A 17284-nucleotide genomic window follows, 5' to 3' on the forward strand; every position below is an offset into this window, starting at 1 on the left:
TATTTTTAAAAAATGGAGTATATGTGTAAGCCACATATAGAAGAGAAGATTTACAACTGCCCGAAGTTCAAAGAGACCATCGTAAAGAGTGGTAGCTCACGAAAAGAACTTCGCTGGGTGGATTGTAGTGAAGAACTTGGACTCTCCGCTAGTGAAAAAGAACTTCAGGTAAGGATAGCGAGGTTTTTTCATTAATGGCCACTGTAAGAGTTTTATTAACTTTCTTTCGTTCTTTACACTGCGTTAAGACAAAATTAATGGATTGCCTTATAACAATCACTAGCCATCAATGTCGACATCCACCTAATCTATTGCCATTGTTTGATTTAGCTAACTTAATATACCGGATTCAAACCTACGTATAATACAATAACTATTAGCACTAATATTGTCAAGCCCTATATTTTTGAAATCGGAACGATTACGAGCCCCATATATTCAAATCCATAATATTTTGCTAAAAAAAATTAATGGAGTATTAAATGGATTCAAATCGCACAGTCCTGGCTTTTGTGTCTGCCAAGTTTCTATTCATGTTTTATGTTATTATATCTTAGGTCTCCTTATCAAAAACAATTTTTTTAAGCGTCACACTTTGCTACCGTTGGTGTAGGCTTTTGGTGTAATGCATGTGCAAAAATGAAAGTACGTCAATTTGGACATCAGTTTGGCAACACAGCCTAATGCCTGTCTGAACACCGTCGCCGGGCCGGGTAGAAAAGCAGCAGGAGCCAAGAGGAATTTTTAGTTTTTGAGCAATTCCTGAAATATTTCGGGGTTTAATAAACTTAAAGGGCATTTAAATTCTCATTAACAGTTTTCCATTTTTAGCAATTTTCTTAAATTGGTAAGTGATCGTTTCTTAATCTCGTTTTAAATGTGTCGTGCGGCCTCCTAGTGTGAAAAATGTCCATTTTGTTGTAATTTTTTAATTAATTAATTAATCCTTTATCCCTCGATGAAACGCGAGTTACACTATTTTACAACAAAAAAATAACTGTTACGATCCTTTCTTATCATTTCTGTTTCAAAATTCCTGTAATTCTGAGTTCAATCTTTTTTGTGATTATGTAAGAACCTGCCCAGAGAAGGTGAAATTACATTTATCCTGGACTTATGTTAAGTAGTCCAAGATTTTGGGAAATACTTTAAAATTATGTTTTCCATTCACAACTGAATCAACTATGAGCAATTAAATAAATGGAATTAAATAGTGCAAAAAAAATTATTCAAATCTTGTGACTTTGACATGAATGACCTCAGCAATCTGGAAGTCAAATTTCAAAATTATATTAATTAAGGCCCATTGACTGACAAATTTCCTTGCTAATGTTGGAAATTTTTTTGAATCTAAGTGGGCACATTGATACTCTCCTGCCAAGATGTACCTTTTCTTGTCTATGCCAGAAATAACTGAAGATCCAAATTCTCCACAATTTTCTTTTAGCACAAATCTGTCAGACAGAAAACAAGTCTATATAAATGTTCTATTCAAGTATACAGTGAGAATCTAAAGCCCTCCTTTAGGTACACAAACAGATATGACTGGAAGCAAACCTCCCAGACAGAGAAATAAAAAGAAAGCTATTTTAAAATTTGGCTAATTTATATCGCGGAATATTTACCATTATGAAATTTTTAAGGTCAAGACTAGGCAAATTTGTTCCGACTCTAAAATAATTATAGAGATAATGCCGCAGTTTGTTCATTATTATTTTTAAATATAATAATCAAATTCATTCTTTTCTTTATATCTAACATAAATTTATTATCTACAAACCATTTGTAAATACTCTCAAAATTTCTATTTACATTATCTATCACTCATTTAACTATCTCAATTTGGCCTAATTAACACATAAATAAACATTGCAAAACTTTACACATTTTGACAAGTGTAGATTAACAACAGTGGAGCAAGTACAGTTCCCTGCAACATTGATAATTAATCAGGGCTAGAGCTATATTTTTGTGTTCCCTTGAGGAACTAGTACATTACATATAATTATATTATCAACTGCATTTCTCATGAATTTTGGCAAACTAAAGATTTTTTTTTAATTATAATTATAGAATTGGCAATATTCACCAACCACTAAGTATGTCAGGTTTGTACACAGGAATTATTTCAATACGTTTTTTTCTGTTGTCTAAAATTATTTACATTCTGTTTAAAGTAGACAATGGTTTGTTAACAGAATCTAGAAGCTATGGCTCCCCCACCGTACTCAGATCTTGGCAAAAAAGCCAAAGATGTCTTCAACAAAGGCTATCACTTTGGACTAGTAAAGTTAGACATCAAAACTAAGTCCAGTTCTGGAGTTGAATTTGCAACTGGTGGATCCTCCAATCAGGAATCAGGAAAGGTACTTTTTTGTACAAATTAGCACCTATTGGCCTTTGGCAATTTTTGAGGTGGTTGATATAACTGGCAGCTTTTTATGTTTTTCAAAAATGTGATATTTTTCACCAGTTTTTTGTATTTATTAGGTTTCTGGTTCTTTGGAAACAAAATACAAAGTGAAAGACTATGGGCTGACTTTTACGGAAAAATGGACCACTGATAACACTCTTAGCTCTGAAATTGCTGTGCAAGATCAATTTGTTCCTGGACTGAAGCTGTCTTCAGCTTTAAATTTTGCCCCACAAACAGGGTAAGAAATTTGTGTTTTACATGTACATAGTTTCAGCCTTCACATCATAATACATATTTTTCTTTAATTATACTTTTCATTTAATTATGTTTTTACTTTATACAGAGATACTACCACTGATTTTCTTGACAAAGCTAGTTTTTGCGCCTTAGAGCCTTAAACACCTTATATTTACAAGATACAGAAAGTTACGGTCTATGTACTTTTGATATAACCCAACTTAGTGCAAACTATAAAAAAAAGTATTCCAGCAAAAATATGCGCATTCGCGTTTGTCCTTATTGTGACGGAGTCGTTTTTCCATCAGAATTTATTTCCAAGATATATTTATCCCCGACACACTGTATGTAGAAAATCTACTCTTTTTTTACTATTCTTTTATAGAGATCAATATAACTGGTTTGTAGACATTAGCTTTTTGTACCCTATGTATAGCTTTTTTTTTATTTATTGCCTACATTATCGTGTAGTATTGACGGTGGGTGGTATTAATTTCCTATTTTGAATAGCCCAATTACCTTTTCAAGTAAAGTAATAGACGTGTAGGGAAATTCTCATATATTCATGTACCCAGGCTTAACTTCAGGATATGTAGCGTGAAAGCAAGACTGTCCCAATTTCGATGAGGGGCTGTATTTTTTTTAAAGTAAAATGTATATTAAGAACTACTCAACAAGAAGCTTAAAACGTTTAAATAAGGCGTGGAGCATCAATATCTCCATTTACATTTACAGGCAAAAAACTGGTAACGTAAAGGCTTCCTACGTGAACTCTCAAGTGGCCATTAATGCTGACTCAGACTTTTCTGCGGACGGGCCTAAAATTACCGGGTCAGCCGTGGTGGGATATCAAGGATGGCTTGCTGGATATCTTGCAGGATACGACATCAATAACAAGAAATTGACAAGGAGTAACTTTGCCCTTGGTTTTACATCGGGAGATTTCACTCTCCACTCTAATGTGTAAGTATTTTGTTAATAACCCCCATTAAAGACTATGAAAATAAAATTGTGTAGCTATAAGTTTCGTAAAAAAGTTCTTTGTCAAAACTCATTGTTGTACCTAAATATTTTTTTGGTATACTGAAGAGAATATTGGAAGAACTGTTAACATTTTAATGGAATGTAGTATTTTTTTATATCGTAATATTTCTAGAACCGCCTATTGATAGAAAGCAAGAGAGTATATAAGGCGGATATATAAAGTGAAATTGTAAATAATCTCTAAATCGAATAGCATGGTTGATGACCTAATTTAATTCGCGATACTATGTATTTAAAGGATTTAACTCCTCCTTTTAAATCGTCGACTAGATATGTAAATGAAACTTATTTTCAGTGACGACGGTCAAGAATTTGGCGGCTCTGTCTACCAAAAAATCAACCCACAATTGGAAACTGGTATCTCTTTGAACTGGTCGTCTGGTAGTAGCAACACGAAATTCGGTATTGGCGCTAAGTATGACTTGGATAGCGAAGCTTCGCTTCGCTTTAAGGTGAACAACCAAAGCCAAATTGGTTTGGGATATCAACAGAAATTGCGTGATGGTAAGTTGGTAAACAGGTATAGTTTGCTGTAACTTTGACTGAAAGACGTGCAAATATTTGAATAAGTTTTGAACTGCGCTTCGCGCCACAAAATTTCGGTTAAAATTTGATTTGTGACACTACTTACAAATGTATTGATTTCAGGTGTCACTCTTACTTTGTCATCCTTAATCGATGGAAAGAACTTCAACCAAGGCGGCCACAAAATAGGTCTTGCTCTAGAATTGGAGGCTTAAATATAAGTTATGTTCCACTGTTGGAAGAAAGCCTAGATCCACTTTTAAAATCGCTATTCTGTAGGTTTACAAGATCTTGTGCTGGGACTTTTTAGTATTACAAACACTGATTATTATCGTTTTTCATAATAACTATTCACGTTAACTTTTTAATTTAGATTTTCTGTTTGTCCTTGTATAACGTGGTCCGGTGTAGCTTTAATAACCTATACAAGCTCATGTTCCGATGTGTTTATTTGGGAATAGAGCTGTTGATACACTTAATATCCATTTCTTGGTTATACGATGCTACACATCTCGTCTTTTTATATAAAAAATTATAATTATCATTTTTTAAGCGCGATCTTATTGTTAATAAATGAAATATGTTATAGTCTTCATAAATGCTTTATTTTAGAATAACATTTACAGGCATTAATAGCAATACAACCCCAATTATCACACAAATTACAAAATTAAGATACCATTTGTTCTTCCATGACTTTGCTCATCCATTCAGGGTGAGCTTTGGAGATTTGTTCAATTATAGAATTAACTTGGTAACAAAGAGACTGAATCTGTTTGTCCCATTGAGGCAACGTTTCCCTTGCTGAAATAGGATTAAAGTTCAAGGTAATAATAAATATAACGAGTCATATACTTACTTTCAAAATGAACAATAGAGTCAATCTGATCAATATAACCATGCATCCTTCCCTCTGTAATCATCTGACTGGCAATCTTCTCTGCTTTGGTTGGACTTATCTCCAATAAAGCTCCTAGCTCTTCAAACCTGATATTATTATACAATTTGCTAGCTGAAAGTAGATTGTGTTCAATCACAGCTCGGTCCAAGATAGTGGATCCGTCTATAGTTCTTGCTTTTTGATGCGGTTGAAGTAAGGCTTCAAAATCCTGTAGTTCGGATCTTCTGATGATCCGTTCCAAGTACATTTTTTCCAAAATACCAACTGCTGGTAATTGCTGGCAACGTTCGTCCTTGAATAAGGTGGCCAGCATTCGCGACCTTTGTTGACCTGCAGATGCTAAAGCCAAGAGTTGAAGAAAAGATTATTAAGGGGGACAATTCTTACTACATTATCCATCTTTATTATCTGTGAATTACAATAATTACCTAGAACTGTGCATATAAGAGCACTTCTGAGGGCTGTCATACGTTCATCTTCATGCACAATGTTCCTGAAGGACAATTCATTGTATCTCTGAGCAGCCTCAATAAATTTTCTGCGATAATCTAATACTCTAGCATAACAAACTTTGTAATACACTTGAAGCTGTTCATTTTTAGACTCTGCCTGTAGAAGTGATGCCCGGTTGATAAAAGCTTCAGCCTGGACAGGGTCATCATCTTCCAAGTACAACCTTGCAATTTTCAAATAAGTTTCCAGTTTATAATCAACTGTGTATTGTTTTTGGCCAGTTTCTAAGGGTATTCCAACAAGAACAGCAGCTGCTTCGCGCCATTGTTGATGGCGTTCGTAAATATCAGCCAAGTGTTGACGGATGCTTGCCACTTGCTCTTCAAAGGAAATCACTCGAGGTTGAACTTTCTCTAACATATAATGACACACTGCCCGTGATACATCATCAGGTAGTTTCATTAAATGAGTCGTGATCTCTGTAAGAATCTGGCGAGAAATCACTAAGCTAACGTTCTCATTTACAACTGGAAATAGATGTCACACACTTAAGAGTTGCTTTTGATTGTTCCTTGGGTCACACTTACTTGCTTCAATAAATATTTGCAATCCTTCGATAAGATCGTTGCCAGAATCCCTCAGGATTTGTTCTAAAGTGCTGCGATACCTAAAATAGGCAGAAGTTTCAAGATAAATTTGAACTTTAAATTAAGGAAAATTTTTACTTTTCTGCTTGTTCCTTGTGAGAACCTCCACTTTGTATGATGCTTTGTAAAATTAAACGGATGCTGTTCGCCTTAGAGGACATAACTGTTTAAATACGAAATTTCAATCTATTTTTTCCAATTTCAACTTTTTATTAACCATCAAGAACTTTAGCAAAATGCACGACAGAAAGACTCAAAACTCAACGATTTCTGTCATTATTCTTCTTTCACGCGGTGGCCTCTCGTCGCCTTAGCGACGTTCGGCGAAATGATAATTTTTTAATTAAATATGGCGGACAATTGATATGTCATTCACTGCGCCTGCGGGGCGCCACCGTTGCTGATCCGAAAAATGATTGTTTTAACTAATAAAGACCGAGAGAAAATTCTCGTTTATTTAGTATCTTGATTGGACTTTATATTACTTTCAAATTGATTCAGGTTAGCAAATGTGTGATGTGTTTGCGTGTTTCATATACTGCACCCATAAGTAATGGAGGCAGATGAATTTCCACGTGCAAAAACCGCTGTAACAATCTTCAAACATGATACAGTTTATAATGCCGATTCAGTTGAATGGTGCCCCCACAAACCTAATACCTCATTTTTTGTCTGTGGGAACTACCAGTTGACAGCAGAAAAAGGTTAAAATTTGTCCAAGCCGTTAGTATCAATCTCTATTGAAGCTTGCAGGTGCTCAAGATCTGGGGCCTTCAGAAACAAGACTGGGACGAATTTTGCTTTTTTCAATTGACTTCTTTCAAGGTTTAGAATTGCACCAGACCATCGAGACTGCAGCTGTACTTGACCAGAAGTGGTGCCCCAATCAAATTGACGATGCGTCAATATTAGGAGTGGTTAATGCCAACCATTCTTTGGAAATCTATAAGTTGTTCAACAAAAATCTTGAACTTGTCACAAAATTTCTTGTCATCGATGACAATAGTGAAACACTGATCTTATCCCTTGATTGGTCCACTGGAAAATTTGATAGTCAAAAACCCCAAATTATATGCAGTGACTCTAATGGAAATATCCATTTACTGCAATTAGCTAACAATGAACTGATTTTTCAAAAGACATTGCATGCCCATGATTTCCAAGCTTGGATATGTGGTTTTAATTATTGGGATGCTAATGTTTTCTTTAGTGGAGGGGACGACAGTATTTTTTTAAAATTTGATCTCAGATGTGGGGATTTGCCAGTTGCCAAAAACAAGTTGCATGAGGCTGGAGTTACCTCACTGCATTCAAACAAATCTAGAGAGTTTGTGATGGTTTCTGGAAGGTAGGTTGACTTTACATTTGATTACATAATAAATTACTCAAATTTGAGTATAGAGGTATTTTCTTAAAATCAATTAAATCAATAAATTTTAAAAATATTCTGCTACATGTGAGTGGTCTTTTCCAGTTATGATGAATATGTGAGACTTTGGGATGTAAGAACATTTAAAGCCCCATTAAATGAATTGAAAATGCCTGGTCCTCTTTGGAGGCTCAAATGGGACCCTTTTTGTCAAAAGTTTCTGCTAGCTGCATGCATGTTGGGAGGGGTTCATGTCATTCAAGCTAATGTACTAGATAACATGATGATAGCTGATAGTTACTATGAGCACAAAAATATTGCGTATGGGGCCGATTGGTCATTTTTGGAGCCACAAGATGCTGGCAAGTTTTCTGCTAAAGCAAATGTGGTGTTTGGGTCTTGTTCTTTTTATGATAATTTGTTGTGTGTTGGTGCGATTATCTGTGATTTTAACTCGGACTCTCATGATAAAGATACATCTGCAACTAATGAATAAAATCATGACAAGAAATATTTTTGTTTTTTTTGGATCCTATCCGTCTACAAAACACCTATTAGACATCGCAGGCCTTCATTTCCATATAGTATTTCTGTTTATGTGTATTTTCTATAACATTCGCGGTTTTCTAGCGTGCAGCCGTAACACGATATAATTAGCCTAAGGTAAGTGTTACACGTGCGAATAATTAATGAATATTGAATGAAATTTAATTATTTTTTTATTTGATGTTATCATTTACCTACATAATCTGCAAATATTTTTTAAGAAAACCTTAAAATATTGCTTAATAACTCAGTTACAATATTCTTTGGTGGGTTAAAGAGGTATATGTGTCCGAAGCGATAATGGAATGATAATTGATAATTTAAATGATTACTGGTTTAAATTGTTTAGATGGATGTTTTATTTTCGTAAGACAGGGTGAATAGGTCCATTCAATAAAACGGGAAAGTCTCCAGTGACATGGAAATGGGCGTTCGCATTAATACTAGCGGACCCTGTGTGATCAGTTATAGCAGTGACTTTCAGATAATGAATGCGGAATACTCTTCTCCACTCGCTCGATTATCATATTATCTCTGTTCAACCTTTGTCCGTCCCTTCTGCAAGCGTAGAACAAATATTGCCATCGCATTTGTGATTTGTAACGTATGTGTCACTAATATTTGATAGGTCAATGGTCTACAGTTAATTTAAAGCAGTTTTGCTGTTTGTTTTATACGTAATTTTTAAGTACATTTTTTTACATTAATTTAGTGAAATTTACAGCTAGTTATAGATAAAAATGACGAGTGAAGCATCCTTGTCGTGTGAAGTGAACATTCAGTGGTTAAACAAGCAAGGAATGATTCAAAGGAAACTTGCAAATAAACAGGCAACTTTGCGAATTTTACGGGGTGCTAACCAGGAGATTTTTATTGAAGCTACATCTGAAAAAGCAGCACCTGTAAAATTGAACTTTGAAAAAGACGCACAAGTACATAATAAATTTATGAAAGAAGGAAAATCTTCAATTCGGTTCCCATCTCAAAGCGCCACTCTCTTCATTTCAAATGCACCGCCTGAGAAGCTAAAGACATTTCTAAAGTAAGATGAAGATAAATCATATAATAAACGTGTTTATTATTTTTTTAAGCTGAAATTCTGAATGATTTTTAAATAAATATTTATATGGAGCAGTGCTCTTTTTTACATGTAATTTGGCTTTTGCCCTATGATGACTGATTTTTAACATTTGGCCTAATTAGCCTTTCTACTTTGCTCTCCAGCGTAATATTTTCACAAAGTGAGAAGTTATGATTAAATGTATTGATAGGGGCTTAAAACACAAATTACTTGAGAAAATATTTTATTTTTAGAATCATTTTCATTAAAATGGCCAATGGAAAGCCAAATTTGAAAACAAACACACTGTTAAGAACCCAAATGCTTTCGAAATCTAGCCAGTTTGAGGAAATATCTCCTATTGCCAATAATGAAGTAGAAAATGCCTTTAAGAAAGCACATGGGAAATCAACTGCCAGTACCCCATCTCCTTTGACTAAGAGGAAACGGAAACTTGAAAGGTAAACTAAACATTGTAACTAAATTGATCTTCCATGTTTTGTGAAGAATTCTAAATTGGTGATGGTTATGCTATAATAAATTATAATTTGATAAAGTTTTTAAGTTGGAAAAGGATTCATCATTTATTAAAGAAATTATTAATGATACACTACAAAAAGAACTATTTAAGTCTAATTGTTTTTAGATCTAGTTTAGACAAGCCTCCTGCAGCTAAGAAGTTGTATTCAGGATCACCAATTCCAAATGAACCTTTGGATATTGAGCAGAAGGATATTTTGGATGCTTGCTTATCTGGACAGAACGTTTTTTTCACAGGTAGTGCTGGAACCGGAAAAAGTTACTTGATTAAAAGGATAATTGGGGCTTTACCGCCTGACGTAACTGTAACGACTGCTTCAACAGGTAAAATCACGTCTAAACTGCTCTTTACAGATTTTTTCATAATCGTTTGACGCTCTTCTTAGGCGTCGCGTCCTCTATGGTTTAAGTTACTCCTTTTTTTACTGCTTTCCCTTCTGGCGTTTTTGATCTCCATGGTATCATACATCGTTTCAGGGGTTGCAGCTTGTCAAATAGGAGGTATAACTCTGCACCAGTTTGCGGGTATTGGTGGCGGTGACGCAACAGTTGAACGAAGCATTGAATTGGCTTCAAAACCCCCAACAATGACGATGTGGCGGAAATGTAAACACCTAATTATCGATGAAATTTCCATGGTGGATGGATCATACTTTGAAAAAATTGAAGAGGTAGGCGTTTTATTTTTATGAAAAGTATTTACTATTTTTATTAATTTTCAGGTTTCTCGGAAAGTCCGAAAGAATGATAAACCGTTCGGCGGCATTCAGCTAATATTGTGTGGGGACTTTTTGCAACTGCCTCCAGTGACTAGGCCAGGGCCAGGTGAAAAAACGGCTGCGTCGCCAAAATTTTGCTTTCAAACGAAAGCGTGGCGAAATTGTATGCTGAACACGTTTGAACTTAAACGAGTTCATAGACAGACTGATAGCAAATTTATTACTATTTTGAATAAGATTAGAATAGGTAAGAAAATTGCTGCACATGCTTCAGCACTTTTTCAGTGTGGAAAACAAGGAAAATTTTGAATCAGAACGCACTTGTTCTTTATACTCTAAAAGAGTCATTTATTTCACTTAAAGAGCAAGATAGAACGCCTTTTCAAGCTGGGAGTTTACTCTTGGACATACAGGGATAGTCTGAGTACTCTTTGTTCATCAAAAACAAACGTGTTACTAATCCGGATACAGGTGCTAAAGATTTTTTGTTTTCGTTTCAGGCAAAGTTGACGAGGATGTAGTAAACGCGTTAGCGGCCACTTCAAAACAGAAAATTGAAATTGATGGCATTTTAGCTACTAGATTATGTTCCCATACTAAGGACGCTGATATTATTAATGTATCAAAGCTTCAAGCCTTAACAGGTTAGATTAGAAAGTATTTAATATTTATTATCGCTTCACTATACATTTATTGTCCAAATAAGTTTATTATTCGACACGTTATGTCATAATTTTTAGGAGAAGCCAAGGTTTTCGAATCGGAGGATTCTGTGATCGGTACATCTAAAATGTTAGACAATCAAACACCAGTTCCAGGTCGTTTGGAACTGAAAGTTGGAGCTCAAGTAAGTCATGGCTTATTAATCAGTACCGAACTACGTGATATCGATTTTTAGATAAACCTTACTATCTGATGTCTTCACTCAATTTTTACACGTAAAGTAGAAAAATGGGAAATTTGTAAGCATTAAGATCAACATTTTAGGTAATGCTTCTGAAAAATATCAATGTGTCCGCCGGTCTTGTTAATGGTGCTAGGGGAGTAATAAAAGAATTCAGAAATGGGCTCCCGCTTGTGCAGTTCCGAAATAAAAAGGAATACTTGGCTCAACGGGAACAGTGGATTATTAAGACTGCTGGTACGTTCCTTTTATTTATCTGTTCTATACATTCATTTATTTCATTCAATGAATATACATTATGAAAAACTATTAAAATCAGATGTAGAGTTGAAAAATAGTGTGTGTGTCTATTAGAGGTATTGTTTCAGGTGGAGCTTCTTTAGGAAGAAAACAAGTGCCACTGAAATTAGCTTGGGCATTCTCAATTCACAAATCGCAGGGTTTGACTCTTGACTGTGTGGAAATGTCGCTTGGTCGAGTATTCGAAGCCGGCCAAGCATACGTCGCTTTGAGCCGATCTCAAAGTTTAGAATCATTAAGAGTGTTGGACTTTAAGTGAGTGTTTCGATTTTCGTCTAAAATATCAATGTAACCTAATTTGACATCGATTCATTACTAGGGCAAATCAAGTGTGGGCGAATCCCGAAGTTTTAACTTTCTACAGAATGCTGGATCAAACTCGAATTATTCCTTTGGGAGGTGGCAATGTTTTAAACAGAAAACTCAAGAAAAGTAATTTAGTTAAGTCAAAATTACTTATGGGGAAGCCGATTGTAACGATTAGCTGACCTCTGATTGTGTCGATTGAACATCACCCTGCGGTGATTGAGATTTTAATAGGTAAAATTTAACACAGTAGGATTCACAAACAAAACGACAAGTTGATTTGGACTTGTATGATTTAAGACTTTGTTGCTCATATACAGGGCATTAAATTTTGATATTTAATTTTGGTTTGTCTGTAGCTCTTAAAGTTTTTGAGATAATTTAATGTATTCTTCCAGGTTGCTTATAACAAATATTTCAAATAATACAAAAATATAAAAGGTTATATTAACAAATAGGATTACAGTGATGATTTACAACAAAACTATGCCATACGCATATGGTGACATAAAACCAAAAAAATTATCTAAGGAAACTTAACTTAAATAGCCTGTATAAAGGCCTAATACTAATTCCTATTTTTATTATTTACAAAGTGGTAGACAATAAAATATTGAGTCTTTGCGTGTTTCCTGAATCTATGCAAAATATTATACGACTTGAAGAATTTACAATACAATGGCACGTATCAAACACTAGTCAACTATTAATTTCAGTTGGTTCCATATCCAGGGAACAGTAAGTTCAATGCCGTTTGCAATTTTTCGTTTTTATATTGATTCGCTACGAAAGAATTCTTTTTGCCTATTTTCTCACGGCAATGTGGACACTCGTATTCTTCGTCAGAACAGTGCTTGATGCTATCCTCTAAGCAGTTCTGAAAAGTGAAATATAAAGGAATTAATGTATATTCGTGAGAAAAATTTATTTGTCCACAATTGATATTAAGTTAGATAATTAACAATTCAAAACATTACTCACCTTACAGAAAGTATGCCCGCATTTCAAAGTGAGTGGATTGAATATTAACTCGATGCAAATTATACATTTAAATACTTCCTCCACTTTTTCAAGGAATTCCTTTTTCCCTTCATTCGCCATTGCTTTACAATCGGTCCAGAGTTTCTTATTAATGATGTCCTCGTCGATAGCTTTTAAGGTGTCTGCTCCGAGCTCGAATTTATTGACTTTCTTCTTTTTGTTAAATATATCCACTAAATCCATCACAGTGGGTTTTCTTTTTTTACCTCTTTTGAGCGTATTTGGATTATTATTTTCCTGTTCTTTCTTGCGTTTCGCTTCCACCATTTGTAGGTATCCTTCAGGATACTATAAATTGAATAGGACATTTAAATATAAAACAAAAATTTTTTTTTTCACGATTTAAATGAAAATTCAGTTTTTGTTGCAATGGAGAAACCCATAGTTGGTTTTTCAGTCACCTCCCGGCATATTAATATCATTATATTTCTGTAAAATAAAATTTCGCTTACAATCATATCGTATTGCTTGCCTCCCTTTTCCCATGGCGCTGGTGCCGGGTCGTCTCTTCTAAGTAAATACCTCCACACTAAATGTCCAGACTTTCCTTTTTCAGGATAATACTTTACTACTTTGTAAAGGCCATCGTATCTAAAACCGTCTTCAGGGGCATATTTCGAGTGTTTCGCAAGTTTGTAGCTTCGCACTACTCGAACTGGCTTGCCGCCCTTCCAATTTTCTGCAATGGCACCATTTTTGTCGTCAAATTTGGCATTACAATTTAATGCTAACGCTCTGCAATAACCGAATTAAATAAATAATTACTCATTCGTTACAAAGCATTACTTATTAGTCCTGGTAAGCTCTTGATCACAACTTTGATTACTGGTTCGTTTGTTTCCTGAAAGATCCCGTCCTCCAGAACCAGTGTATAAGAATTCGTTTCCATAATCCACGTCATCTTCATAACCTGAAACGTGAAGAACACGTTTGTTTAATTTTAGAGGAGCCGATTTTATAATCAATATAGTTCAAGCAATTTACTGCTGTTGCTATATCGCCTAGTCTAATCATACGTAAACCGCTTATCGTCACACTTAAACTTTTGGTAAGTCAATTATTAATGAATTATGGGTATAATTCATTCCAGTGTAATAACATAATTTACTATAATTACCTCCTGAAAGAACTACACTATAAGCACAATCAGACTCTTGTCCGTGCATGCCGGCAACTGGCGGTCTGTGAACTCCTGATTCTGATACCTGGAAAAAAAATACGCTGTGTATTGACCATTTACAATTCCGTTTTTTGTTTTAAATGTGTGCTAATTGTTGACAAAAAACCAATATACCCCAATCCGAAATTTCCAAGAAAATCCAACTTCAACTCCTGGAATAGATCCCACGTGCGACTTCGACACTTTGTCGTTCGTTTTTGCCAAACCTGCACAAGCCATGCCTCTACCCCAGTCTCGTTTTGAATCGGTCTTGTTGCTAGGCATATTCTGCCGCTTTTTACTGATTTTTAACTTCTCGCCCGCTTTCACTATTGATGAGTCGTCGGTTTTGCATGAAGGACAATACCTGAATAATTCGTTTTAATGAAGATCTAGGAAAGTTAATGACTTCTAGTTAGACATACCAATCGTCCTCCGGAACTGCTTCCATCGGTGGATCCAAACAATCAGTATGGTATCCTAGGTCACATTCATCGCATAGGATAATTTTATCCCAATCTTGCTTTCCGCCACAAATATGGCATCCGCAATACTTACAAGACCTTTTTTTTTCATCTTTACAGTTACTACAGTGGTAGGGGTATTTCCCTTCAAACACAATAAGACAAAATTAGTAGAGAATATTTCTACGCCCTCGAATTCTCGCCTTGAAAATGCAGCTGTATTGCACATATGCATGTTTAGACTAATTCCAAACAGTTGTATATTCAAGGCGAAGTAGAGGTTAGTGATTTTGTATCAATACATGTTATAATCTAGGGAACAACACAGGGTTCTATACACAGCGAAAGTAATCTAGGCTACTTACTTTTTGTCAATTTAGGGGGATGTTCGCTTCTTTCACTTAGCAATAAAGGCTTCTCTATCCTCATACATTCCTGAATAAATTTAATATTACAGTTGTCGATTGGTTCGCCACCGATATAGATTGTTCCAATAATATCGACACTGCCAACTTTTGTTATATTGAAATCATACCTAATGAAATTATATCATACTGACAACTTGTACAGCGTCTCAGTTTTATTTCGTTATACTACATTTCATTTAAAATTTGGAAGCAACTGACTGAATTATGAATATTTATAAGATTGTTTTCCGTGCAATTCGCACATTTTATCACCAATGGTACCTAACACCAAAATGACATACTGTATATCTATTTATGTACTATATAGGGTCCCGTTTGACGAGCCTCACCATTGGGATCTCGGTTATTTTAAGAGATACGGGGTCGGTTAAATTATAAATTTACGCGATTTAAAGCTTAAAAAGAATGCGCTTTCAGATCGGACACAAGAAACGAAAAAACAGGATTTCAATTTTTCAGGGATATTTAGAAAAGTATTCGCAGCATTGCGAATTTGAAAATGTATTCTCACCAAGCCTCAAATTGTAAGATATGAATGGTGAGGCTTATAAAATGGGCAAGCTGTATATTAGTCTATTTAGTACCAAAGTCCTCGTTCCTTAGGAGAGTCAATGTTAAAATTTGCTAAGACGGTCATTCCTGGTTTCAACTCAGGTATTTTGTACGTATAGTAACTTCTAGGGCGAACATTTTCATATTGAGCATCCTCCTCAAACGGAATAACGGATGCATGCTCTGCACTGAAATGAAGACGTACGGTTACTAACGAACGTCGTATTGGATGTTTATGCCACTGAGTGAAGAAAAATGTCCTTTTTACACTTACCTACCTTTTTATTCTAAAAATTAACTGCGACTCATCGAAAGCTTCATCTCCTTTCAGTAATATTTTGTCTATTATTCCTTCATACCAAGCTCCCGAATCCAGTAATTTAACGTCAATGGGATCACCTATTTTATAATACTGTGATTCTGAATCAACCAGCCTTTCATTGCTAACAGGTTGAGTGATGTCAGATTTATTATCCTTAACAGGCGTGCTTGGAACATTTTCGCCAGCTTCTGCTATGATGTGCCTTTTCATCACAACAATTACATCATTTTGTATCACAGAATAGTCATTCAAAATCTGACCATCAACTAACTAAAAATAAGGAAGAAAATGCGTAAAAAATGAACCAAGTTATGTACAAAACATACATAGTGTTAACTCTCCATTATCGTTTTTAGATGGTGGAGTCTGATATAGATATTGCGATGAAATGGGCAACTATATAAACTAAATACTTACTTCTTTTCCTTTATAAAATAATCTCTGTAGCTTAGGCTCCAAGCCAATTTCCTCTTCAACTAACATTCGCAGCTCCTGTATAGGTGTCACTTTTGATAAAGGAATAACACATTCTCTTTTTGATCTATCTTCCAACCAGTCAGCTTTAATTCGAATATACATGTTATTCCAATGTTTTCAACTTCTTTGTGTTAGTAAATGAATTTTGTGAAGGTTGATCTACAATAATCATTAAGAACTCATTGTCTGATTTTAGGTACGTTCACATCATTGTGTAAATATCATGTGACACTCCCAAATACCAAAACTTGGGACCAACAAACATGTCAAGGAAAATGAGTAAATAGATGCATGCCTTTTGATTAACATTTTTTCCGCTTAGTTTTAATCATAAAGGAATAGCATGCAATAGGAATAATGAGTTTATAAATCCAGCTTGAAACTTCCAACGACTGCTGGTGAACACTTCTTGCATATATCTCTAGTTGTATACTCACACTCCTGCTTTTCTGATGTTTCTGCACTGCAGTAATAATGGAAACTTGTATAAGAAATAGGTATTTACTAAATTAACCTTCCAGTTTCCACTGCACAACAATAAATTCAATTCCCTGGCGTAACACTTAACGAATCATAATTGTTGCCAACGCATTGGATCCAACCACGAGTTCATTATTTAAGATTTCTGCATCTTGGATCCAGCACAGTATCAACAAATAGAGATACGAAATCTCGCTGCAAGAGGAGTTTAATTAGATATAAAAAATAACAAATTAACTGACAAGTGTCTGAAATGTGCTGAAATCTCATGTAGAATAAATTGGCGGGAACAAGGTTTGCTGAAGAGCTAAGCGCTAACCTAATTTTTTTTCGGGTTTTGCTGCGCAAATCCGTTGCGCAGCAAACGTTACTTGTACACACGGAAAGAACAAAT

The 17284-nt window shown here is 35.0% G+C and overlaps 5 protein-coding genes across 6 annotated transcripts; 3 read left to right on the forward strand and 2 right to left on the reverse strand.

Moving 5' to 3' along the window:
• Positions 1-674: 674 nt before the first annotated feature.
• On the forward strand, positions 675-4821 carry LOC136338827 (voltage-dependent anion-selective channel-like). Its single transcript, XM_066281552.1, has 6 exons — positions 675-847; positions 2199-2366; positions 2491-2654; positions 3389-3616; positions 3993-4201; positions 4346-4821. Exons 2-6 carry the CDS (start codon positions 2211-2213, stop codon positions 4435-4437), a joined length of 849 nt encoding a protein of 282 aa, XP_066137649.1. The 5' UTR covers positions 675-847; positions 2199-2210; the 3' UTR covers positions 4438-4821.
• Positions 4806-6599, reverse strand: CSN4 (COP9 signalosome subunit 4). The gene is made up of 5 exons (XM_066281550.1): positions 6302-6599; positions 6164-6243; positions 5552-6103; positions 5082-5462; positions 4806-5026 (listed from the first exon to the last, which is right to left on the reverse strand). Exons 1-5 carry the CDS (start codon positions 6382-6384, stop codon positions 4893-4895), a joined length of 1230 nt encoding a protein of 409 aa, XP_066137647.1. The 5' UTR covers positions 6385-6599; the 3' UTR covers positions 4806-4892.
• A 16-nt stretch (positions 6600-6615) lies between these two features.
• On the forward strand, positions 6616-8094 carry LOC136338826 (diphthine methyltransferase). Its single transcript, XM_066281551.1, has 3 exons — positions 6616-6927; positions 6977-7571; positions 7698-8094. The coding sequence occupies exons 1-3, from the start codon at positions 6777-6779 to the stop codon at positions 8086-8088; spliced, it is 1137 nt and encodes a 378-aa protein (XP_066137648.1). The 5' UTR covers positions 6616-6776; the 3' UTR covers positions 8089-8094.
• A 546-nt stretch (positions 8095-8640) lies between these two features.
• Pif1 (Pif1 DNA helicase) lies at positions 8641-12396 on the forward strand. Of its 2 annotated transcripts, none has more exons than XM_066303149.1 (10): positions 8641-9180; positions 9453-9659; positions 9845-10062; positions 10216-10409; positions 10461-10704; positions 10958-11101; positions 11198-11304; positions 11445-11598; positions 11730-11916; positions 11981-12396. In XM_066303149.1, the coding sequence occupies exons 1-10, from the start codon at positions 8879-8881 to the stop codon at positions 12147-12149; spliced, it is 1926 nt and encodes a 641-aa protein (XP_066159246.1). In that variant the 5' UTR covers positions 8641-8878; the 3' UTR covers positions 12150-12396. The 2 variants fall into 2 exon arrangements, with proteins under 2 accessions (XP_066159246.1, XP_066159247.1); XM_066303150.1 differs by lacking the exon at positions 8641-9180 and adding an exon at positions 9219-9379.
• Positions 12393-17233, reverse strand: LOC136350950 (E3 ubiquitin-protein ligase UHRF1-like). The gene is made up of 12 exons (XM_066303143.1): positions 16848-17233; positions 16351-16569; positions 15890-16203; positions 15644-15799; positions 14997-15166; positions 14593-14776; positions 14303-14534; positions 14126-14213; positions 13795-13918; positions 13461-13743; positions 12949-13296; positions 12393-12844 (listed from the first exon to the last, which is right to left on the reverse strand). The coding sequence occupies exons 2-12, from the start codon at positions 16510-16512 to the stop codon at positions 12680-12682; spliced, it is 2226 nt and encodes a 741-aa protein (XP_066159240.1). The 5' UTR covers positions 16513-16569; positions 16848-17233; the 3' UTR covers positions 12393-12679.
• Positions 17234-17284: the final 51 nt, after the last annotated feature.

Source organism: Euwallacea fornicatus, chromosome 4 (genome assembly GCF_040115645.1).
Source record: "Euwallacea fornicatus isolate EFF26 chromosome 4, ASM4011564v1, whole genome shotgun sequence".
NCBI lineage: Eukaryota > Metazoa > Arthropoda > Insecta > Coleoptera > Curculionidae > Euwallacea > Euwallacea fornicatus.